The sequence below is a fragment of the Herpailurus yagouaroundi genome, unplaced genomic scaffold, assembly GCF_014898765.1.
Source record: "Herpailurus yagouaroundi ecotype Mexico unplaced genomic scaffold, PumYag 160, whole genome shotgun sequence".
NCBI lineage: Eukaryota > Metazoa > Chordata > Mammalia > Carnivora > Felidae > Herpailurus > Herpailurus yagouaroundi.
In genome coordinates, this window is record NW_024412401.1 from 3,320,472 (window position 1) to 3,347,212 (window position 26,741).

Here is a 26,741-nt window from a genome sequence, read left to right on the forward strand (position 1 = left end):
AAAGATAGCATATGTTTTGTGTATTTGTTGTCCAACAGGCCTACGTTCAAGCTACGTAATGACAGTTCATATGACGAAATAATACTCCTACCAGTGTTTTCCCAAAATGCCTCTTGGTCTCTGGGGTGCAGGAATAGGGGAAGGAGGAAGACTTTAGCGGAAGGATTAAATTTACTGTAACTTCTCCTCCTCCTCCTCTTCTTTCTTATACTACTTGACAAATTCATCACCTTCTTTCACATTGTGAGAGATGCACAGATTCAAATTACGACAAAAACACCCAGGTGTGACATTTCCTGTGGGTAGTCTTAAATTTTTCATAAGATGAAAACAGCAAGCATATTGTATTTTAAAAAGTAAGCATGATCTCTGTATGTTAACTTTAATTAAAATATTAGATTCTACTTTAAATACTAATCATTCATTAGATTTAAAATTAATACTGAGGTTAAATGACCTTAAATAATTAAGCCTTAAAGAGCCTTAAATCAATGTGAGGAGGAGTGCATTCTGGAAACCTTAAAAAAAAAAAAAATGTTTTTCATCCAAAAACAGTGATGCTAGAAGTTCACTATGAAAGCCCAGGTAAATGGAGTTAAAATTTACTGTAATTGTTTGAAGTACTGGGATTCGAGAGGAAGTACAGTGAGTGGTGAGTAAAGACTAGACTAGCAAATACAGTGTATATGTTCTCTTAACGCTGCATTCTTTTTTGAATGTTTCACAAATGTCGAATTTCCACAGACATCAGAACTGTCCAGTACAGAGTATTCTGAGAGGGTACTATACATATACAGAAAGAAATGAAACTTTTGGAGGAAGCATTATATATATATATAAAAAAAAAAAAAACAAACACCGTGGTTTCTACTTAGTTTTAGAAATATCACATCAGAACCAACCTCTCTAAAGACAATGTTGTTCCGTATTATAGCAAAAGAAAAAAATCATACAATTTGAAAAACATTAACATGTCGGCAATACAGAATAGAGTCAGAACAGAATTTGATATTACACATCCTTCAAACGCCAACAAATTCAGTAAATAACTTTATGGCCAACTCAGAAGTGAACGCTAAAATTTTAAAGTAGGGATTCTTAAAAGATTTTGAAGGCTTTGCTGCCAAACCCTCCCCCCTCTGAAGCTTCTGGGGCTGCTAGGGTAGAAAGAAATGGCTGCCCTCGGCTATAAACCCGACGGTCCTCATAAGTAGCTTGTACTCTTAGCAGCAATGTCCCAAATGTCCATTTTCAGTCATTCATCGTAAGAAATTGGAAAAATCTGAGAATTCTCCCTCCAGGGGATAAAAATACACACCAGTGATTTCGGTAAATCCAAAAGTGAAAATTCAAACAATGCAAGTACAATCTGGCAATTCTGACGTGACTGATGAACAGACTATAAAGTAATTGGGAATTAATATAAAAGTAGAGAAAAAAGAATTTAGGCAAAGACCTACTTTCATCCTCACCACTGTTATTAATACCATGTTATTTACCATCATCATTAGAAAAATCACAAGAGGTATTAGAAAATATTTCAAGCTGAATAATAGTAAAAATATATTTAAACAGACATTACACGATCCATGAACAGCCAATAAGCACACGAAGAAGTGTTCAATATCATTAGTCGTCAGGGGAATATAAATGAAAACAAGATGCTATTAAAACCTACCAGAATGGCTGCAATTAAAGACCGATGACAACAAATGTTGACAAGGATGTGGAACAACCAGAATTCTCATATACTGTTGGGGAGAGGGCAACTGTTACTTGGGGAAAAGATCTGGCCGTTGCTTATGAAATAAAAGGTAAGCCTCTCCTAAGTGACAAAGCCGTTCTTCTCCCAGATATTGACCCAAGAAAATGAAATAGGTTTCCACAAAAAGACTTGAGCAAAAATATTCAGAGCTTTATTCGTAACTGCCACAATCTAGAACCAAGCCAGCCCTCTTTCAATAGAATAGAGAGACAACTCGTGGACTAGTCATACAATGGAATACTACTCAGCAACAAGAAGGAATTACCAACACATGCAACGCTATGGATGAAAACAGTATTATTTTGAGCACAAGAAGATCTACATAAATGGATACATATGAAATTCTCCAACCAGTACTAATCTATGGTGGGGAACAAAATGACATCAGTGGCGCCTCTGCGGACTTACTGATGTGAGGCAGGAGGGAACTCCCGTGAGGTGATGGTAATATTCTGTGTTGTGAAAAGGCTTTGGGTTGCGCTGTGCGCCTCTGTCAGTGCTCATCCAATAGTAATACTTAACGTATGCCTCTCACTGTATGGAAATTTTGCCTCATAGGGAAAACATGTACACAAGCATTGAGCTCTAGCGGATGATTTGCATGGTGAGCAATCTGACGCCTGTGATTTATTCTGACATGTATTAAAACATATAACAGACTGATAGACAGTATGAAATGAGGTGAAGTATTCTAGCATGTAAATTGTGGTTGGGTATTCACTGCAAAATTCCTTAAAAGTTCCTGTGTGTTTAAAAATGTTTCCTCTGAAACCTAGGGAAAAAAGGTTACCTTATAAAATACGCAAACACAGGTTATACAGTAAATGTTTTCCTTCCATATCTGACTGCATCCTTCCTGTTCAGAGGCCAGTACCAGAACCTTTCCAAAGGAGTCTGAATACAGCCAGTAGGACAGACATAGACAGACAGCGATCTCCTGCACTATTTCTTTTTTTTGAAAGTTAACATTTTTATTAACCTTTCTTAGCGACCAGTGAGAAAAGGACACCTTAAGAAAACAGACAAAGGACATCAGCAAACCATATACAAAATGAATAAAATTAACATTTAACTTATGCTAGAAATAGGCTTTTTTGGAAAGAGCTATATTGACATAGAATTCACACACTATACAGTTCACCCATTTAAAGTGTACATTTCAACTTTTTTTTTTTTTTTTAGTATGTTCATAGAGTCATGCAGCCATCACCACAATCCATTTTAGAACATGTTCATCATCCCGTACAAGAAACCCTGAACCGTTTAGCTATCATCTCCAGCCCCGCTAGCTCTCCACCCCCAGGTAACCACTAACCTCCTTTCATCTCTACGGACTTGCTCATTCTGGACAGTTCATTATAAATGGAATTATACAAATACATGGCCTTTTGTGACTGGTCTCTTTCACTTCACATAGTGTTTTCAAGGCTCAGCCATGTTATATCATGTATCAGCACTTTACTTCTTTTTATGGCTAAATAATATCCACTGTATGGATATACAAAATGTTATTAGCAATAGATACCTGAATTGCTTTTGGTTGGGGCTACTATGAATAATGTTGCTATGAATATTCACCTATGATTTTTTGCACGGACATAGATTTCATTTCTGTTGGGTATATACCTAGGAGTGGAATGATAAGAGAAATGATAACTCTGTGTTTAACTTTTAAAACAACTATCAGACTGTTATCTGCACTGTTTCACATCCCCACTAGCAGTGTGTGAGGGTTCTGATTCCTCCACATCCTTACCAACCTTATTTTCTTTAATGTCAATTTATCTATTTTTGAGACAGAGAGAGAGCACAAGCAGGGGAGGGGCAGAGAGAGAGAGAGAGATTGAGAGAAACAGAATCCGAACGAGGCTCCAAGCTGTCAGCACAAAGCCCGACGCGGGACTCAAACCCATGAACCCATAGGCTCAAACTATGACCTGAGCTGAAGTCGGAAGCTTAACGGACTGAACCACTTAGGCACCCCTCCTTTTTTATTATAGCCATCCTAGTGTGTGTGAAGTGGTACCTCGTTATGATTCTGATTTTAATTTCCCTGATGACTAATGATGTTGAGCATCTTTTCATGTATTTGTTGTCCACTGGATAACTTCTTTGAATAAATCTCCATTCACAACCTTTCACCATGTTTTAATTAGGCTTTTTATTATTTATAGGAGCTCTTTATTCTAGATATAAAACCCCCTTAGCAGATACATGATTTATAAATTATTTTCTCCCATTCTATGACCTGCCTTTTCACTTTTTTCATAGTGTCCTTTGAAGCACAAAAGTTTATGGTTTTTTATTTATCCATTTTTTTCTTTGGTTGTCTGCACTTTTGATATCATATCTAAGATACTATTTCATATTCCAAAATTTCCTCCTATGTTTTCTCCTAAGTGTTCTATAATTTTAGATCTTACCATTTAGGTTTGTACTCCATTTTGAACTAATATATGTATACATATATGTATATGTATATGTATATGTACATGTATATATATGTATATGAGGTAAGGGTCCAACTTTATGCTTTTGCATGTGGATATCTAATTATCCCAGCAGCATTTGTTCAAAAGACTTTTCCTTTCCTCACTGAATAGTTTTGGCACCCTTGTTGATAATCAACTGACCACAGATATATAGCTCTGGTCTCTCAATTCTATGTCATTTATCTATATGTGTATCCTTGTGCCAGGACCACAGTTTCTTGATTACTGTTACTTCATAGTAAGTCTTGATACATTTTTTTTACTATACATTTTTTTCGCTGAACATATCTGGTATACACTTTTCATACACAATACATATGTTATGTATAATGGAGATCTTTTTTAGCATACATGTTTATTACACATAATATTAAGGAGATCTTTTTAACATACATGCTTATGTACACACATATGAATAAAATAGCTTCTACAAAATAAACATGTAGAGGTTGATCAAAAGGACTATGCATTTTAAGGTATGATACACAATGACAATTTACCTTTCAAAAAGGTTACACCAATTTACATCACCACCAACAATGTATGAGAAAACCTTAACCCACATCTTCTACAATACAGTGTATTACCAAACTTAAATCCTTACTCAATATAATTTTTCTCACTTTTTGAACTTTTTTGCTGTGATAAATCCCATACGGTTAATAAATGCATGCAAAAAAATAAGACTTAATTATTAATAAAATGTTTCTACCAGCAACTCCATTTTGTGGAATTTACCGTAAATAAATAATTTGAAGAGGAAAAGAAATGTTCAAAGGAATGTTTGTAATATAGAAAACAATGATCACACACTAGATGCTGACCAACAGGAAAACTATTCATTAAAATATTGTATATTCACTAAACAGAGTATATCCAACTACTAAAAACAATAAACACGAAGTCTGTAGCCACACAGAAATACGTTAATTTTTAAACCCAGGATACAAAATTGCGTATGTCCTCTACAGACTGGTTGTAACTACTTTAAAATTACATAGGCATATGGAAATGAAAACATATAAATGACTGTGAGTAATTTTCTCCTTTAATTGCTAAACTTTTTGTAACTTCTTGGAATTAAGTTCATAATTAGGGAATATGTTCATAAATACATTACATTAAAAAATAGATACTTACTGTGATGATGCCAATTAGTTGAGTATAAAAAAGTCCAGTTATTCCAACTAACATAGTAATGCCCATAAAGGCAGCTAGTCTCATTATGGCCAATTCATGCCTAACCACAAAGAGGTCCTATAGGAAGAAGAAAAAAGGAAGCCTTAAAAACAAATTGAAAAGTTATTTATTGTTGCAGTAACAGTCAAGAATTAACAATGAATTAACTTATTATCTTAACAATATTCTCCCCTGAGTTTATTCCACTTTCTATATAAATATTTGAAAATTTCAAAAATAATTGTTTTAACTCATAGTAGCAAGTTGAAAAAAATAGGATTTTTACTACTCTTGTGTCAAAAAACCTCAAACCTAAAGTTGCAAATTAGTCACACTCATTTACTATTTGCAGCGAAAAAACACAAAACCATGTTGTACAATCTTTGGTTATACAAAAGAAAATTTTATTATTATACTGCTAAAAAGCTTGAATGCACAAGCCTGATTCATAGTATTAAAATTCAAGTGACCAAGACACCTAGAGGTGATGTCACTTAGGCAAAATAAGGGGAAACACAAATGACAGGATCATGTGGACCAGCTCTTAAGCCCACTTCATTCATTCATCCATCCATTCACCCGACCCCCACTGCCGAGCAATGCACTGTGTAATAGAAAAGCCAAAGTGAGAAAGATATGTCCGTGCCCGGAAGAAGCTGCAGCTTATTTAGAGACAGAACCCAACTTTGCAAAATTCCAAAGCAATGTGATATATGCTATAACGGGGGTGCATGCAGAAGACTACAGAAACACCTTGCAATGTCTACACAGAAAGGAGAAATGGAAATGCTGCGAGGGACAATGGATTTTCTGGCTCAGGGCATAAAATAAGGGTGAACCCAAGAAAGTGGTGGAAAGACAGGAAAACAAGAAGCATTTCATGCACTCTGATACCAAGCGGACAGATACCAAGCGGACAGATACCAAGCGGCTTAAAGTTGGTTAAGGCAAAATGTTGGTTAAGGCTGGTACCAACATCAAAAAGAGGGAGGTCACTGAACGTAACGAGCTTGCTTGACACAAAAGAACTGATGCTTTTCTGTGCATCACAGGGACCACCCACCAGACTCAAGCAAAAATCTGATTCCACACCCAAACCATTTAACTCATTAGCCTGGAGAAACTTAAATTCACCAAGACATTTTAGGTGGCGTGTAGCAGTCACATGTTAGGCAGTCATTTCACAAGCATGGTGAAAAAAGCCTCATGTAGAGTCCTTACAAAACAGACAAAGATGAAAAGGTAGAGCTATGCAAGATCTAAAAACGTTAAGTGCAGTGAATTCTGCTATAATGCTGTTTGAAAACACAAATTTGTTCCAACACGGTTGATACATGAAGCAACAACGAGAGCGCAGCAAGAATTCTGGTTTTGCTTATGTGTGATTTCATCTGGGAGGAACCCCTAGATGAGCAGGCAAACTGCACCCAGCTAAATCACGGCATATGGGAACACACAAAATACACGTGCACACCCGAACACCTACCATCTACCTCAGTTGTTTGTGTTATGGGCCACATTCATCCACATCTGGTGTTACAACTTTCCCTCCAACTCCAGATGATTCCCCTTCTGTCAGTACTGCAACCCTTCTGATGCCCACTTCCACAACAACATGGCAGGTCCTTAAAAGGGACCTTGCCGTGTTCAATATAGTACTTACGTATTTCTTAACTATTTAATGTGTGTGAAACCGTGCTGCTGTTTTTATCAGGCTCTGACCCTTTTGAATGTCACTGACAAAGTTTCTGGGTGTTGTGTCTCCATTTTCCCATAAGCCTTTTGGTCTCCATTATATAATTCTGCACAGTAAAGTGAGCTTTTAAAAAATTTCAGCCAACTACAATTAATAAATGTTGGGGATGATGAAACTGAAAGATGTAATTCTAACATTACATTTACTACTCACTTCATTGCACATTTACATTTAAGAGTATTTGTGTGAAACAGTAACATATTTGGAGAAATTTCTTTTTAGCACTCTTTAACATTTTTTTTTAATTTTTTTTTAACGTTTATTTATTTTTGAGACAGAGAGAGACAGAGCATGAATGGGGGAGGGTCAGAGAGAGGGAGACACAGAATTTGAAACAGGCTCCAGGCTCTGAGCTGTCAGCACAGAGCCTGACGCGGGGCTCGAACTCACGGACCATGAGATCATGACCTGAGCCGAAGTCGGCCGCTTAACTGACTGAGCCACCCAGGCACCCCAACATTTTCAAAATACAGTAGCATTCTAAGTTTACATACACGTAATTAACATCTTCAGTACTAAACCCAGATCGTAGTCATTTAGCACAGTTCTTTAGAACACAACATCTTTACTTAGTTTTTTTGTTTTTTTGATGAAGCACTTCTGAGATTTAAAAATTGGCTTAGGAAACTTTATCCAAATCACAAGAACCCATCTGCTATTCAAGACCTTTACTACACAGTCAGTGTTATGGCTGAATAGGTCTCCCCCCAAATTCCTATCCTGAAGTCCTAATCCCTAGTGCCTCAGAACAGGACAGTATTTGGAGACAGAGCCTTTAAAGAGGTGACTAAGTTAAAACAAGTCCCTTACACTAGGCACTAATCCAATCTGACTGGTGTCCTCATAAGAGGAAATATAGAAACCCAGACACACACTAGGGAATGCCTGAGCACAGAGGAAAGACCATGTGAGGACACAGCGACCAGGTGGTCCATCTGCAAGCCAAGGAGAGAGGCCTCCAGAGACCCCAAACTTGCTGGCTTCTTGCTCTTCGACTTCTAGCCTCCAGAACTGTGAGAAAATGACATTCTGTGGGGTTTTGTTATGGTAGCCCTAGCAAACTGACATAGTAACTGTGTTTGTTAATTGTTTTCATTTTTCCCATTTTTTTTTTGTTAAGAAATGTGGCTAGATCCAGAAAACCCCCAAGGTGTAAGTTCAGTTTAGAGAAAGGTAACAGCACCCGCTCAGGAAAGAGGACATTTGAAACCATAACAGAGCTTTCATCTATGCATTCCTTCCCCATCACATTCTCTCCCTCATCCCTACCCTGAAGGTCAAGTTTACGGACTCACTCTTCATACCATTTGGATACTACCGTGTTTTAGTTGTAGAGTACACATATCTTCTTCTACTCTGAGTCCACCTTTTCACTTTCTTTATGGCATATTTTGATAACTCCAAGTGCTTCAATTTAGTCCAATTTATCAGTCTTTCCCTTTAGTGCTTTTTATTCCCTGTTTAAGAAGCCTTTCCCAACCCCAAGGTCATAATGACATCCTCCTATATTATCATCCAAAGCCTTAAAGCTTTACAGTCTTGCCTTTCACATTTAGGTCGCTAATCACTTGTTTAGTTTTTTGTGCACAGTGAAATACAGGGGTCTGAATTTACTTTTACCATATGGATATCCAATTGTGCCAGGACGGTTTATTTAAAAAACTCTCCCTTCCTCAGTGATCAGAGGTCAAGTGTCCATACATGCAGGCGTCTGCCGTGGCCTCTCTATTCTGTTCTCTCGTTTTATTTGTCCCTGTACCAGTGCCTCACATTTTAGTTCCCATGGCTATCTAAGTGTCCATACCTAATGGACCAAGTCATCCCTTCTTGTTCTTTTTCAAAAATGTCTCGGTTATTCTAGATAATCTGTATTTCCAGAAAATTTTTTAAATTAGTTTTTCAAGTTACAATGCATAATCACACACAGACACACATATAATGTCTCCATTAAGCTTCCTAATTTTCCCCCTAGAGGTCTTGTACTTTTTTGGTCATACTTAATTTGGGAACTTCCAGTTTCTCGATTCTATTATTAATGATTTTGCATTAATTTCATTGTCTAAAGGATTATCTGCACACACATGGGTTTTTTTTCTAATCTGTTAATGTAACGAAAATACTGATTTTCTAATGCAAAACTACCTTTCATTTTTAAGATAAACCCAACTTGATCAGGCTTGTTACACAGAATCAGATTCAGTTTGCTAATATTTTGTGTAGAAGTTGTTCACCCATGGTCATAATCAGACTAGCCTATGATTTTCTTTCTTTATTGTCCTTGCTACGTTCTGTATTCAACATATGTTACCCACATAAAATGAGTTGGGGAGAGTTTCCTCTCTTAAAAGAGTTGGTGGAAGACTGGAATTATTGTTTCCCTTCATATTTGACAGAGCTGGAACTCACTGGTAAATGTGTGAATGTTCTTTGCAAAAGTTTTAACTACTCACTCATGGTTATAGAACTCCCCCTGTTTCCCATTTCTTCTCAAAGCAATTTTCTTCTTAGAGCTACACTATGCTTATTATCAGGAAACTCAGTACTGTTAAACGTGTCAACTATCCAAACCGATGTAGAAAATTAATACGATCCCAATAAAAATCCCCAGCAGCAGAGCACATAGTCTACTGGTGGCAGCTTTTTAAAAATTTTGTTTTGATGTGTACAAATTACTAAGTAAGCTGTTTCTAAATTTCACAGGAACAAACAAAACACAACGAATCCCATACCACTCCTATATAGAAAGAAAAAGGTGGGAGGGTTTGGTTGACTGCATGCATTCTCAATATAGGTCATATTGCCCCCAAGGAGGGAGAAAATTGGTTCTTGCGGGGGGGAGGATCGCCTTATTTCAATAGTTTTGTGGCCATACATAAATCTATCCTACCTGACAAAATCTTATTCCTTAGTATGTGATTTCATAGAGGGAAGTGGAGAAAATGTCTTAAAAGGCTCCTGAGGGAGCAAAAATAATGAAAAAAGAGGAGTCATCACTGGATAACAAGATTTGTTATAAAACTATAGTTATGACAGCGGTACAATCACAAGGACAAATACACCGATGGACTAGAAAAGAACCAGAAACAGACACACACACATACAGCTTGGTTTATGAAAAAGGTGGCACCGCAGAGCAGAGTGGAAAGAATTTTCTCTTTAATAAATGGTGCTAAATCAATTGGCTATCCATCTGTGAAAAAAATAAAACCCTGACTCATACTTCATGAGAAATACAAAAATCAATTCCAGGTGGGAATATAAAAAATACGATACTTGGAAGACAACGTAGGAGAATTATATTGATGATCTGGGGATAGAAGATGACTTTTTAAATGGAACCCAAAAAACACTAACCAAAAAGGAAAAGATTGATGTTGGAGTACATGAAAATTAAAAACTTCTGTTCATCAAAAAATACCATCAACAGAGAAAAGGCAAGCTACAGGGCAGAAGTGATTTACAACACACATACTCAACAAAGAGCTCAAATCTAAAATGCCCTACAAAAAAAAAAAAAAAAAAGTCAAATAACCCCAACCACCAAATAGGCAAAACACTTAAACAGGCACACTACACAAAATAGGCAGTCAGTTAGCATGTGAAAAGGGGCTCAATATCATTAGTCATTGGAGAAACGCAAATTAGAACACAATCAAGTTCCGCGCCATCTCCACCAAAATGGCTAACTTCAGGAAGATCTGAACGCTTAAGCATTAGTGAGCCTGTGAAGGACCCTGAACTTACATTCTCTACTAGTGGGGGTTTAAATTCATAGAACCGCTTTGGAAAACTGTTTAACGGTATTTCAAGGACCGTGGATGTATCCTTTGAACACTACCACTCCTAGCCATAAGTCCAAGGGAAAGACACACACATGCAAGAGACATGAACAAGGATGTTTTCCCGCACCATTATTTGTAACAGCCTCGAACTGGAAATAACGTAAATCTCCTTCAATAGAATGGACAAATAAGTTGTCCTATAGGAAATGAAATACAGTTGACCCTTGAACATTGGTTTGAACTGTACCAGTCTACTTAAACCCAGATTTTGTTTTTACTACATTATAAATGTATTTTCTTTTCCTTAGGCCTTTATTAATAATATTTTCTTTTGTCTAGCTTATTTCATTGTAAGAATAGAGTATGTAATACATATACAAGATACAGGTTAATCGACTATATTATCGGTAAGGCTGCCTGTCAACAGTAGACTATTAGGAGCCATGTTTTGGGGGAGTCAAAGTTATATATGAATTTTCAACTGTGCAGGGGATGGGCTCCCCTAACCCTGCATTGTTCAAGGGTCAACTGCACCATGAATATTTATAGCGATATTCGCTGCAATGAAAATGAACTGTATCTAATGTAACAAAAAGAACAAATCTTATAAGCATTGCTCAAAGAGGCTTTGTGATAATTCAGTGAGCTGTATGTTTTTATTTTTGTGTACTCCTCTATATGTGTATTTTGGAATACAGAAAGTTGCGATCATGAAATACGTAACGTAAAAATATTATAAAAATACTTTCTTAATTTTAGAAACAGAAACAAAACTTTTAAAATACATACAACAAAATGTAAAATAAAATTTGGTTACATATGGCCTGTAAAAGGAGACACAAAAAAATGTCAAGTAAGTTCTAGAAAAGGATATATTAGGAGACAGAAGGGGAAAGGGAGAGAGCAGGAGTCAGACTGGCTCCCTGATCTCATCCACCGCTTTCTTCACTCTGATCCAACCAGACTGATCTCCCTGCTATTCCTCAAACACATCAAGCAAACTCCCATATCAGGGCTGTTAACACTTGTCCTTCCTGGCAAACTCTTTCCCCAGATACCCATGTTTACTGCCTCACTGTCTTCAGGTCTCTCCCTAAACATCACCTTATTTGATAGAGACCCCTACGCTTTTTTTTTTACCAGGGCCTATTTGCTTGTTTTTCCTTGCCCAAACTACAGAAAATCCCAGCATTCCCTATCTCTTTCATATATTTTATTTTTTCCATTAGTACTTAGCTCCATCTGGTATATCTCTATTTCTTTACATACTGCCTGCCTCTCTCAGTAGTATGTACATTTCTTGAGGATAGGGACTTTTGCCCTTTTTGTTGTTCAATAAGGAGTCCCTGGAACCCAGACCCCAGCTCTAGCTCACAGCAGGTACTCAATGAGTATTTACTGAATGAATAAATGAAAATGAGGAAGAAAGCTGACAAAAGAGCAGAATTTCCTCCCCCAACACGTGAAGAGGCAGAGTACCACTTACAGAGACTGTTACACACATCCAATAGCAGAGATGAACACAGAAAAAGAAACACACAGGCAGCAAGTACACAGACACACATCTCACAAAAACCAACAGAGGCAGAAGACAGGGGCACTTACATGAAATAATACTCCTATATTCCTATCTGGTAATCTTTTGTAATGATATCATGTAAACTTTCAAAATGTTAACAAAACTAGAAGGTAGTGGGGGCATCGCCTCTTGATGCAAGTTATCTGAAAATAAGCCAAGACTCAGATTCGGCCACTTATGATCTAGCATAAGTCTTCTAATATTTGGTCTGTGAGTTCCCTGAACTCATTTCTTCCAATAATCTTATCTTCTATCCTAATCTAGTCTCAATCCAAATTCTATAATTAAATCCGCATCACATCCTTTCCCATAACTGTACCCGTAACATAAATGCAAATTCAAGCGTGGCATACTCCGAATACCACCTCCCATCTTTCATGCCCAACTCCCCGTAGGCGTCAATGCTAACAAATCCTCAACCTCAGTGGGGCCTCACTCTGTTGACCCAACTACCGAACTATACTGGCCCACTTCTCAACAGTTCCACCACTCCTGTAATCATCTTATGTTTGAACTATACTTCGATCGTCTTGCAACTAGTCCTCCTGCCACTATCCTTGTCCTCCCTCAATCTATTCTTCCTAGCAATCAGTTTTCTTTCTAATATGTAAACGCCTTTGTGCAACCAGGCTCAAGACCCTTCAGTCATTTCTAAAGTCCCGACCACCAAACATCCTGACAACAAAACATCTCCAACATCCAACTCCATCCCTTACTGCTCTCAACTCGGCTCCTCCTACCCTCTCCCCAGTTGGCTCCACTCAAGATACAGTGGCCTTCTGACTGTTCCTTGGAAAGGTCAAATGTGCTCCCACCCCAGGGGGACTTGGCATGGTTTTTCCTCTCCCTGGAATGTTCTTCCTCCCAGTATCAGTGACTTGCTTGCGTTCCAGGTCTCTGCTCAAGTGTCACTATTGAGAAAGGACTTCTCTGACTGTATTATCAATTATTAATCTCTATCCCTTACCCAACTTTATTATACATCAGAATATTTATTTTGCATAGCATGTATTTGTTCACTGCGTAGCTCCACCAATTAGAATATAAGCTCCTTAATGCAAGAACTTTGTTTTATTCACTGCTGCATTGTCAGAGCCTAGATCAGGGACCAGTGTGCACAGAAGACACTCAACAAATATCTGTTAAATGACTAAACGAGTGTTCTTCATAATTTTTGAAAATGAACATCTAGGCTTTACAGATACAATTTTACATTATAAAATGATAAATTTTTATATCAATCAGTAGGAAGCAATTTTTATTTATAGGCTATTATTTTAAGTAGTTTTCTGTGTTTTTATGAGACCAGTCTGAAAATTAACAATATTTGAGGTATTTATGATCTTCCTCCTACTAAAAAGTTTCTCAGCCTGAGCACAGGTGATCCTTTGGGCCAAATCACTCTTTGTTAGAGGGGACTGTCCTATGCATTGTAGGAGTTTTAGCAGCATCTCTGGCCTCCACCCACTAGATGCCTGAAGCAACCTGTGACAACCCAAAATGTCTCCTGACCTATCCAATGAATGTCCTCTGGGGGACAAAATCCCCCTCCTTCGCCCACTATACTGCTCGAAGGGATTTGGTTTTTCCCATTTTCCAAAAATGAAAATGGCTTAGAACACAACTGAGATATCTAAAGCATACAGACTTGAATTTTCAAAATGGCTTCATAACCAATTTCACATGCTGAAGTCGGGTTCATGTGGCAATTACTCTTGGATAAAATAAAATCCTGTTACATCTGAATGGTCATCAGCACTTTTTGGAATAAGCCTTGGCTTAAGTTTTACCATTATATTCCAAAATGCAGGCAAAGAAGTTACAGGACTATTCTGTACATCCCTCTCTCACCTCCAGCCCTCAAGTAATATGCATCTTTTCAGCTTTGTTAAATCCTAATGGAAATTAATATCTAAAGGAAAAAAAATCATTATTCACACATAACTAATGGCTATGACTGAGCATTCAGGATTACACATTAAGTTTGCATATAGATATAACTGCAGTTTTGTTAGGGAGCAAACTGCACTGGTACCTGTCAGGTTCATGGTTGAGGGTAAAATAATTTAGAAAAACATTTTATCTGCCTTCCCATATTTTGACAGTAAAAATTCCAGAAAAACTGGAACAATTTAATAAAAAACAACACAAGAGACCCTATTTTCTTGCTACATTTACCACTTAACTTATGATTTCAAAGATGAACAAGACAATAAAACTGCTGCCAGGCTGTGACCATTTAAACTCAAAGTGACTGGGGGCGCCTGGGTGGCTCAGTCGGTTAAGCGTCCGACTTCAGCCAGGTCACGATCTCGCGGTCTGTGAGTTCGAGCCCTGCGTCGGGCTCTGGGCTGATGGCTCAGAGCCTGGAGCCTGCTTCCGAATCTGTGTCTCCCTCCCTCTCTGCCCCTCCCCTGTTCATGCTCTGTCTCTCTCTGTCTCAGAAATAAATAAACGTTAAAAAAAAAAATTAAAAAAAAAACCTCAAAGTGACTGAACCATTCTTAGAAATAAAAAAGGGTTAAATCTTTTACTAAATGCTATAATCTTCATAAATAATGAGCTGTATAAAACAAATTTACTGAGGATATATATTCAGTAGACCTGGTATTGCAGGGCAAGGTCAAGATTTATTAGAAGGTTTCTGTGTTCCATGTAACCCTAAAAGCACAGGGATATACTGACACACAGAACTGACAACTGTTAGAATGACGTGGCATTCTTAAACTGTCTATTTTTCCCCCTACAAATATAAACTAATTGTGTATCTGACACTATAACTTCCAAGCCAAAAAAAAAAAAAAAAAAAAATTTACCAAGGGATGAGATCTCCACTACCATTTCAGGGTCCATGAACAAAAATGCCAATTACCATCATTATTAGCATTAAAAGTCATTTTCATTTCACTGTATCCTGAATTCCAAACTATACTCGGCTATTCTCAACTATTTTCCCCCAAATCCAAAAAGTTAAATACATATTTCAGCAATTTTATCCATTCTAAAGTGACCATATGACTTTATGGACGTCAAAAAACAAAGGTTATGGAGCAAATTCTAAAATATTTTTTGAATAGCAATAAAGCATTCAGGACACTTTAAGATTGGTTATATAGAAAGATAAACTATAAAGAGATTAACCAGTATTCGAAGCTACCTGCAATCCAATCTTCTGGCTATTTCTATTCTTTGTTAGCAAAAAGCTAGGCAAATAATCCTGTGGCATTGTTATACCTGACATCAAATCCTTAGCAACGCTACTAGACATGAGCTACTTGGAATAATAATAATGTATCTTCCTCGAAGAGTTAGCTGGACTGCTAAACATTATTTGCCTTCTCTGAATATTGGAAGCATTCACTTTTTGAAATTCTCTCCCTTCCTTCCCCCTTCTGTCACTCTCCCCATACATAGCCTTAAATGTAATTCACAGATTAGTTTCGGGCCTTCGCAAAAAAATAGGTATAAAGGAACCAGTCAGAAATTATGTGAATCTACTTCATCTAAAAAGAATTTAAAAGATGTCACCTTAGAACTAACGTGGTTATGACACAAATTATTAGTTGCAAACTCTCTATACTAATAGCTACAAAGTTTTTATTTCAAAAAGAAAACCACCTCTGATTTTCTCACATAGGCAGACAGTATTGCGTACAATAAGAGACTGCAAGTAGGTACAAATTTTAAAAAATATTTAAACCACTAAAATGCCTTAATAAGGTCTATTTTGACAGTCTTCATATTAGATAAGCTATTAAAAATAGGATATCTCAATGAAAAATGAAACAGCGAAATATGAAGTCACCAATCAGGAGATTTCAATGAGCTTTCTCCATAGAACAGATTTTGTGACACTCCAGCATTTTTTAATCCGTACATTTTTAAATTAATAATGCTACGATAAAATTGTTAGGACAAAAAAATGCCCTTAGGGAAAAATACAAAAAGTACAATAGCACCTGGAAAGAATACTGACTTAGAGACAGCAAGAAATGGGCTGAAATCACACCTCCCAAGTGGTAACTCTCAGACTGGACAAGTTTCAGACCGCTCTGAATCTCAGTCACCTTATCGGTACAATGGGAACCATGCTACTTATCCTCGCAGGAATATTTTAAAGGAGTTGACATTTTCCACTAATCAAATGTTTACAGCTCCAGAATAACAGCACGTAAAATTCATGAAAAATATGACTAATGATATATTTATGAATCTATGAATAATAAATTTTTTAAAGTATACTAAGTATAGTGATACTTCATATTTAATTATAAAGCTATATTTTTCTAATACTGGTTTTGGTAAGCTAGCACACAATAAAATGAAATACACTGTTATAATTTAATAATATGCCATATGACAAGTGCTTATATTAAAAACAACTATGTGAAAAAGTCAAATATGAACACTGGTCACAGTAATTTCAATTTAACATCCATCTATTTTATGCATTTAAAATGCCAAATCATTCCCCTCATCTACAGGTTTTGAAATCTTTAAAATGATTTCATCCCAATCACTAAAGTAAGACATTAGTTTCAAGAGGGGTTTTAAAAGTAAAATTTAACATTATATTGGCATGATAAGTGCAAATGATGGTCAAACTAATTTGACATCTAACATTTGAAAAACTTGTCCAAAATGTTTAAGATGAAAGCTTATGATCTTCATTGATTTTGGATTCTGTGATTTTAACCAAAATGTTTAATTTTGATTCCCTTTTACTTAGATACCTATTAAGTTTCTGCAGTTTTTCCAGATAAATGTATTTTTTGTCTATCCAGAGTATTTTGAGATTATTTTAGCTAGTATTTACAAAGAAAATAGTAATACTAATTCATTTTAGGTTCTTAGGCCTTCTTTAGTATAAAACTTAGGATATTTATCAATATTTACAGCTTAAAAATATATTCTTATTATGGGCATTGATTCCTGCTGAATAAATTATCTCCTTAAGTTCTTACTACCTCCTTCCCTCATTAAAGGATATATTGAATATATATATGAGGATATATTCCTCAAAGCTTCACATGGTAAAAATATACATTTTTTAAAGTTCATGACAGGTGGATATTTTAAAAATAAAGATTAAGAAGAAACCCAAAAAGCACGGTTACTCTAAAAAAAACAACAGGGCAAATGCAAAGCAGTTAAAACAATCCAGCACAGAAAGAACTCTCTTGACAGGAGGAGGTTACTAGAAGAGAAATGGAAGAAAACCAGGGTTCCAAGCCCTTCACTTCCCAGAGTTTGTAAACGGCATGCTTTCTCTCTCAAGGCTCTCTTCCTTGAGCTTAACCAAGATGTACCAATTTTCTACTGAATACAGGTGGAGTGCCTTTACAACAAAGTTTAAATGACAATTCATTTCTTCTTTTGTTTAATTAATAAACACTCTCGTCTTAAACAAATGAAACAAAAACCGAAGGAAGAGTCGTTAACACTTTCTTTTCCCACCCAGAGAACCAGCACTCAGCTTTAGAATTTGGCTGGCAAAGATACGATGCTGCCATCTACCAACCCGAAAGGGTATAAAGAAGAACACAGACTAAAGCTTTCACTTCTTTGGCTGACAGAATACAGGGTCAGAGGCTATGGCATGCCTTAATTGTGCTAATATTTCCACAAGAACGATACACAGTGATCATTAATACAAGCTCCAAAGATAATTAGGGACATTGGGGGACTTTTATTCCACATCTCAAATAACTGAAAGGGTCACAATGTGAATTAACCAGGTTTCTGACACTATCTGGCCAGCTTTACACACCAAGTGAAGAGCTGGATATAGTTTGGTTCGTTCGCTTTAGAGAAAAATCAAAAAGACACATGGGGGAGAGGAAGGAAAAAAAAAAAAAGAGGTTAGCGTGGGAGAGAGCCAAAGCATAAGAGACTCTTAAAACCTGAGAACAAACTGAGGGTTGATGGGGGGTGGGAGGGAGGGGAGGGTGGGTGATGGGTATTGAGGAGGGCACCTGTTGGGATGAGCACTGGGTGTTGTATGGAAACCAATTTGACAATAAACTTCATATATTGAAAAAAATAAAAAATAAATAAAATAAAATAAAAAGACACAGCAAAAACTTAGAAAAAAATTGATGGGGCAGCATTGTCCGAAAAATGGTCCACTACAAAACGTTATTTTTTTTTTTTAATGTCAATGATAATAATGATGACTTTTGCACTGAAATTACTGGTATTTTTCCTACCTTTATTAAAAAAAAATACAATAAATATCATTAAAAGAAGCGTTGTAGCAAGAACAAGGTTCTATTATTTAGCCTTAGAAACATTTGCTGTACAGTATTATTAGTATTTTAGAGCAGACTTGACCTTAAAACCAATTGTTTCCATTATTGCCTTTAGTTGTCCTCTTATTCAACAAGGACTTCCTTCATGTCCTCGTCTGGTTAATCTCCACCTATGCTGAAAGCCCATCCCAAGTCTCATTCCCTACAGTACAACAGTGCTAGAGCACAGCGGCTAGAGCAGCACTGTTCTGTACAACCCCATAGGACACCTTTCACATAGACTAGGATGTGAGTGTTATCTCCTGGAGTTGCGCAGACGACACTGATAAGAATCACTTGGGAAGAAATTTTTAAACAAAATGCTACTGCCAATGACACCTGTGAGGGAAAACATTTGGGGAAAGAACAAGGAAAAGGTACAATCCACAGTAAACACCTAAGGTTTTCAACTGAGACTCATGAAGGGCTACATCGTAAGAGAGAAGGCAAACTGAAAGTAGTCCTTCGCAAAGACCAAACCCAGCAATTACAAATCCTTACAAAACCTCAATAAATGCAATGTTATCTTCAAAAGAACTGCTGTATTAAGACCAATGTTCTATTACTTAGTCTTAGAAATATTTGTCATACAAACCCTTCGTTGGACCGAGATGAGCCTTCTCTTACTGCCTGTCCAAAAAAAGTAAATAAATCATATCTTGAAAAAAGAAATAAATAAATAAAACAGATCTTCTACGGTTTGTCATATAAAATGGCTGGCATCCAACAAAATTTATCAGATATGCCAGAAGAAAGGACCAAATAATTGGAAACTAAGAGAGACAGAAAAAAAGAGTCAACAGAAACAGACCCACAAGTAGATCTCAATATTGAAATTGTCAGACGTAGACATTAAAATAACTTTAATTAAAATGTGCACAAGTATAGAAGATAAATAGGGGAATTTCACCAAACTAGTGATCTATGAAAAAGGGATCAATGAAAATTTTGACAGTGAAAAATTCTAAGTGAATGAGTAACTCAGTGGAGGGGTTTGACAGAGCAGAAGAGCTGATCAGTAAACCAGAATAAAGGTCAGTAGAAAACAGCCATCTGAAACACAGAGAAAAAAATAAAATACAGAAAAGACTGTGAAAGGTATGCAGTGCAGGGAGACCTCATGTACACAAAATGAGAAAATCAGAACCGTAAAAGCAAAGTTTGGCAGAAGCAACATTTGAAGTGATATAGGCAAAGAAAGGTCTGTAACTTAAGAAAGACATCAAGCCAGAGTTTCAAGAAATTACACAAACTCTCAAATAGGAAAGATGCAAAGAAGACAGTGAAGCACAATACAGAATAACTGAAATATAAAGACCAAAAAAGAAGGGAGTGCCAGTCCAGTGCCAGTGGTGACATGTGAGGCTTCTGAACTCAACTCTTTTCACAGACACACTGGATCTACTGCTACACATGGAACAATTCTCTTTGAAAGAAGCCCAGAAACTAGCTGAGCAATTCCTACACAGCAGTATACAACACAACTACAGAAAATCATCAAATCACAAAGAGAGCAAGAGAAGAAGGGAACAAAGGAATTATAAAAGAGACAGAAAACAATTAACAATAGGGAAAAAGGAACTGCATACCTATTAACAATTACTTTAAATGTAAATGGACAAATACTCCAATCAAAAGACAAAGAATGGCGGAATAGATTTCACCAAAAAAAAAAAAAAAAAAAACAAAAAACTCAACAACATGGTGCCTATAAGTGACTCACTTTGGCTTTAAGGACACACAGACTGCAAGTAAAGAGATAGAAAAAGATACTTGATGTAAATGGAAACCAAAAGTAAGCAGAAGTAGCTATACTTTTATATCCGACAAAACAGACTTTAAGCCAAAGACTATATTAAGAGACAAGGAAGGTCAATATAATGATAAAGAGATTAATTCAACAACAGGATATAATATTTGTAAATATTTATGCACACAACATAGGAATACCTAAATACATAAAGCAAATATCAACAGACCTGAAGGGAGAAATAGGCAGCAATACAATAATGGCAGGGACTTCAATACTCCAGTTTCAACAACGGATAGAACATCCAGACAGGAAATTAAGAAAACACTGGACTGAAACTACACATTAGAGCAGACAGACATTTATAGACCATCCCACCCAAGAGCAGAATATATAGTCTTCTCAAACATAAACAGAACATTCTCCAGGGCAGATCACATGTTAGGCCACAAAACAAGTCTTCATAAAGTTGACTCAAATCATATCAAACATCTTCTCCAACCACAATGGTATGAAACTAGAAATCAATTACAAGAAGAAAACTGGAAAATTCACAAATACGTGGAGATGAAACAACATACTACTGAACAACCAATGTGTCAGAGAAGAAATCAAAACAGAAATCAAAAAAACATCTTGAGGAAAATGAAAATAGAAATTGAACACACTACAACTTAGGAGACACAGCAAAAGCAGTTCTGAAAGAAGTTCACAGCAACAAATTCCTAAATTAGGAAAAAAGAAAGATCTCAAACCACCTAACTTAATACCTCGAGGCACTAGAAAAAGAAGAAACTAAGCCAAAAGTTAGGAGAAGGAAAGAAATCATGAAAATAAGAGCAGAAATAAATGAAATAGGGCTAAAAAGACAATAGAGAAGATTAAGGAAACTAAAAGCAGAGTCTTTGAAAAGATAAAGAAAATGGATTAATCTTCAGCTAGACACACTTAAAAAAGAAAAAGAGGACTCAAATCAAATCAGAAACGAAAGAGGAGACATTACAACTGACACCATACAAACATAAGAATCATAAGAGACTACTATACTATAAAAATGATATAGCAATAAATGGGACAACCAAGAAGAAAACAGATAAATTCCTAGAAACATATAACCTATCAGAACTGAAACATGAAGAAACAGAAAGTCTGAACAGACCAATTACTAGTAAGGAAACTGAATCAGTAATCAACAGCCACTCAACAAAGAAAAGTCCAAGACCAGACAGCTTCACTGGTGAATTCTACCAAACACTCAAAGAAGAATTCTCAAACTATTGCAATCCTTCTCAAACTATTACAAAACCTGAAGAGGGCATACTTTCAAAAATCACTCTACAAGGCTTGCATTAACCTGCTACCAAAATCAGACAACATTAGAATAAAAGAAAAGCAGGGGCACCTGGGTGGCTCAGGCAGTTAAGTACCTGACTTCAGCCCAGGTCATGATCTCGTGGTTCACCAGTTCCAGCCCCACGTCCGGCTCAGTGCTGACAGCCTGGAGCCTGCTTCAGATTCTGTGTCTCCCTCTCTCTCTCCCCCTCCCCTGATCTATCTCTTTCTGTCTCTCTCTCTCAAAAATAAACAAACATTAAACAAAAAAATTTTTTTAAAAAGAAAATCACACAACAAAATCCCTGATGAACATAGATGCAAAAATCCTCCACGAAACATAAGCAAAGTGAATTCATCAATACGTTAAAAAAAATCATACACCATGATCAAGTTGAATTTATTCCAGGAATACAAGGATGGTTCAACATCTGCAAAACAGCGTGATACACCACATTAATAAAATGAAAAAAAAAAATCACGATGATCTCAATAATGCAGAAAAAAAGCATTCTACAAAATTCAACATCCATTCATGATAAAAAGTCTTAAAATTAGGTGTAGAAGGAACATATCTCAACATCACAAAGGCCATATATGACTAGCCCAGAGGAACATCATATTCAATAATGAAAAGCTGAAAGCTTTTGCTCTAAGATCAAAGACAAGGATGTCCACTGTTACCACTTATTCAACTTAGTACTGCAAGTTAGAGCAATTAAGCAAGAACAAAAAGGCATCCAAATTAGAAAAGAAGTAAAACTTTCTCTCTTTGCATCTGACATGATATATATAGAAAAACCTAAACACTCCACCAAAATCTGTTAGAACTACTAAATGAACTGAGTAAAGTCGCAGGATACAAAGTCAATATACAAATATCGGTTGTGTTTCTGTAAACTAATAACTATCAGAAAGAGATTTAAGAAAATAATCCCATTTATAACTGCATCAAAAAATACCTTGGAATAAATGTAACTAATGAAGTAAAAGATCTGTACAGTAAAAACCAAGACACCAATGAAAAAAATTGAAGAAAACACTAATAAAATGGAAAGCTATTCTGTGCTCATGGATTGGAAGAATGAAATATTCTTAAAATGTCTACTACCCAAGCAATGTATAGATTTCAATGCAAACCCGACCAAAATCCCAATGGCATTTTTTTCACAGAAACAGAACCATCCTAAAATTTGTACAGAATAACAAAAAACTCTGAATAACCAATCCTGAGAAAGAAAAAGAAGGCTGGAGGCATCACTTTCTGATTTTAAACTATATTAAAAAGCTTTAGTAGTCAAAACAGTATGATACTGGTGCAAAAACAGACACATAAATCAATGGAACAAAACAGAGAACCGAGAAATAAACCCATGCATATATGGTCAATTAATTTTTGACAAAGGGGCCAAGAACAGTCAATGGGGAAAGGACTATCGCTTCAGTAAATGGTGCTGGGAAAACTGGACAGCCACATGCAAAGAATGAAACCACACCTCTAATCTTCTACATAACTCAGCTTCTCTGCACTTTTTCTACTTTCTTCCTACATTTTGTATCTCCTAACAAACACTTACTATTCTGCTGGTCTTTTGTCAACATTCAGTATGCATTTAAATATTTATCTAATAAAATCATGTAACATATAATATTTATATATATCTAAGGATTCAAATATTACCGCCTATAACCAGTTTTCCCATTTAAAAAAGTGATTCTTTCTCTAACTGGCAGAAATTTTCCAAAGTTTCTACCTTTCATTTGGAGAGGGAAATCAGTTTGTAATTTCAAATGTCTTAATCCTTCAGTTAAACATTACCATTATATTCTTGATTATCAAAATGTCTTTAGTCTATCATTGGTCTCCCAGTAATACTGTTAAAGGGTCTGTAAAATTTTCATAAAATTTAACAGGCCAAAGAAAAGCTGTTCTCTCTTTTTGAGAGCTTTTATAAAGTCAAACATAACATAAACTGAATATCTATTATATATCATACTTTCACATGTGTTATCTCATTTAATCTCTTTTATTATTCACATTTTCCAGAAGAGAGCACTGCAATTCAGAAAAGCTAAACATGGTGTCAAAGGTTATACATAAAGTAAGAAAAGTCAGGCTTTGATCTTAAGTGTGTCTGCTCACAAAGCCAAGATCATTCTACTACCAGGGGTTGGCAAACTCAATATAAAGCGCCAAAGAGTTAACATTTCAGGCTTTTTGGGCCAAATGTCTCCGTCACAACTACTCAACTCTGCTGTTGTAGCCCAAAAGCAAATGTAGACAATATGGAAACAAATGTAAATAGGTGTGTTTCAGTAAAACGTTATTAATAAAAACAGGTGAAGGGTCAAATTTAACTCAAGGTCCATAGTTTGCCAATCCCCTCCACTTTCCTACAATGCAAAACCCCTACTGGGTTTTCATTAACGCCACTAAATTTTATCTCTCTTCAAAAAAGTGTGACCCTAGTCTCACTGAGAAACTAAAACAAAATTCTTTTTAATGTTTGTTTATTTTTGAGAGAGAAAGAGAGACAGAGTGTAAGCGGGAGTGGGGCAGAGAGAGAGGGAGACACAGGATCCCGAGGCAGGCTCCAGGCTCTGGGCTGTCAGCACAGAGTCTGATGCGGAGCTTGAACTCATGAACCCCAAGATCGTGACCTGAGCTGAAGTCAGATGCTTAATCGACTGAGCCACCCAGGCGCCCCTCACTGGGAAATTTTATTTTAATGCTTTTCTTACGAGGCTCAATTATTTGAGGTAGGTCACTCTTGGAGGAATACGTTCAACCTTTTACATAGTCTAACTATAATGCCAATTATACCAGAAATCAATCTATAAATAAGATGAAACACATCTAAAACTACAGTACTGGCATGCACTAAATTCTCAGTGTGAAAAAGTCAAACACCCATAAAGTTCTCCCTGTTGAACTTTTTTCAGTTAGTATCTAATTTCAGTTGCTCAATCTATAGGAAATACACAATCACAAGGCCCCGCCGACATACACAGCCAAGCAACAATAGCAAATATCCTTTTAGTTATACAAAATGATCATCTATATTAAAATTATCTAAATACGCAGAACTTAAAGACCTTATTCTTTAGAGAGACCTCCCACTCCCTTATTCTAAAACTTAATTAAATGTACCACCACTGAAATTGTTATTATTTAATACAAAAGATTCAAGCAGTATGAAATGACATGAACAGGAAAGAAAAATTCCCCTTCTCCATCAAGGACTGTGGTCTTTCTCCTCTTTCTTCTACCCTACCTTCCTTCCTCACGTGTGCACATGCACCCACACCCTTGTGCATGCTGTCGTTCCGTGTTGTCTACCTGCCTGCCTCTTTCTCGGTCTCGTCTGTGTGTGTGTGTGTGTGTGTGTGTGTGTGTGTGTGTGTGTATCTCTCCCTCTCTCTCACACACACACACACACACACACAATTTCAAAACACAATCCAAGTCCAAATTATGCACAAGATCAGGCTTCAATACCAACCGTATACACAAAACACAGAGGGGAAGATTCAAAAACACAAGATCAGATTCAAATCCCAGTTCTACAACTAAAACCAGCTGAATACTCACTTACTAGCTTTGTGCCTTCAGTAACTACTTAATTAATCTCTATTAGTTTGTTTGCTCATCTACAAAACTGGGGGACACTGTACCCACCTCACGTGGTTGTTTTGTGCATTAAAGTGAGAATTGGAACAACATGCCCACTGCATGGTGTTGGTACTTGGTCAAGTACTTAAAACTTGTTGCTGCCAACCACCCCTACTAGCACTATTTGGGGCAAGTCTTACTAAGATCTATTGTTATTCCTGTATACAGTGGGAAAAGCACTCCTTCCGATGGTATATACGACAATAACTTTTTAAAGAACCTTGCAAATTCTCATCATAATTGTTTAAAGTCAAAGGGAAAAAAGGTCCTTTTTCTCAAAAACTTAACATTCCCTTGAGAAATTTTAAAAAATTGAAGTCTGGGGGCGCCTGGGTGGCGCAGTCGGTTAAGCATCCGACTTCAGCCAGGTCACGATCTCGCGGTCCGGGAGTTCGAGCCCCGCGTCAGGCTCTGGGCTGATGGCTCAGAGCCTGGAGCCTGTTTCCGATTCTGTGTCTCCCTCTCTCTCTGCCCCTCCCCCGTTCATGCTCTGTCTCCCTCTCTCCCAAAAATAAATAAACGTTGAAAAAAAAAAAAATTGAAGTCTGTTTTTATTCCTGAAAAGAAATGAGAAGTTAACATTTTTCACTTTCTCCCTCATTATCGTAGATATTCTTAAACCAAAACATACATATTGAAAGACCTTGTATGTTGCTTTTTAAAGAGTCACTCAACACTAATAAATAATCATAAATGGATTTGGTTAAAAGGGAATGTCAGATTAGAGTCTACTTTCTCAACCCCAATACATTCTCAAATTCACCAAGTTTGGAGTATATTTTTGTTGTTTTTTGTTTCCAATCCTCTGCACTTAAAGGAACCACATGTTAATAACTGTATGCTACAGCTGTTCTAACATCAGTGAACATGAACATTTCTTACCAAGTTACGCTTTTTTAGTGGAAGAAAGTAATAATAGTGGCAGAAAGAAAACATCAGTGCGTAGGAAGTAAGAAGTTCTGTGTAGAAACACAACTGCAGAAAAAGCCAATGATTATCTTCACCAACACAATTGTTAATCCTGAAGAAAAAAATGAAAACAGAAACAATATTTTCAACTTTAATAAAATGTTAATCTTGGGGCTGGTAAAAATAAACACAAACAACTTCATATTATGCTTGACTTCCCGGAGATATGCTAAC

The 26,741-nt window shown here is 36.5% G+C and overlaps 1 protein-coding gene across 5 annotated transcripts in view; it reads right to left on the bottom strand.

The window, feature by feature from the left end:
* Positions 1–26,741, bottom strand: part of ZDHHC21 (zDHHC palmitoyltransferase 21) — a 69,447-nt gene that overhangs the window by 15,531 nt on the left and 27,175 nt on the right. For all 5 annotated transcript variants that reach the window (XM_040481266.1, XM_040481265.1, XM_040481262.1 and 2 more), the window contains 2 exons: positions 26,481–26,619; positions 5,398–5,514 (listed from right to left, as the gene is read on the bottom strand). In XM_040481266.1, the coding sequence (XP_040337200.1) occupies positions 5,398–5,514; positions 26,481–26,619 (256 nt within the window). The remainder of the gene's footprint in view (positions 1–5,397; positions 5,515–26,480; positions 26,620–26,741) is intronic.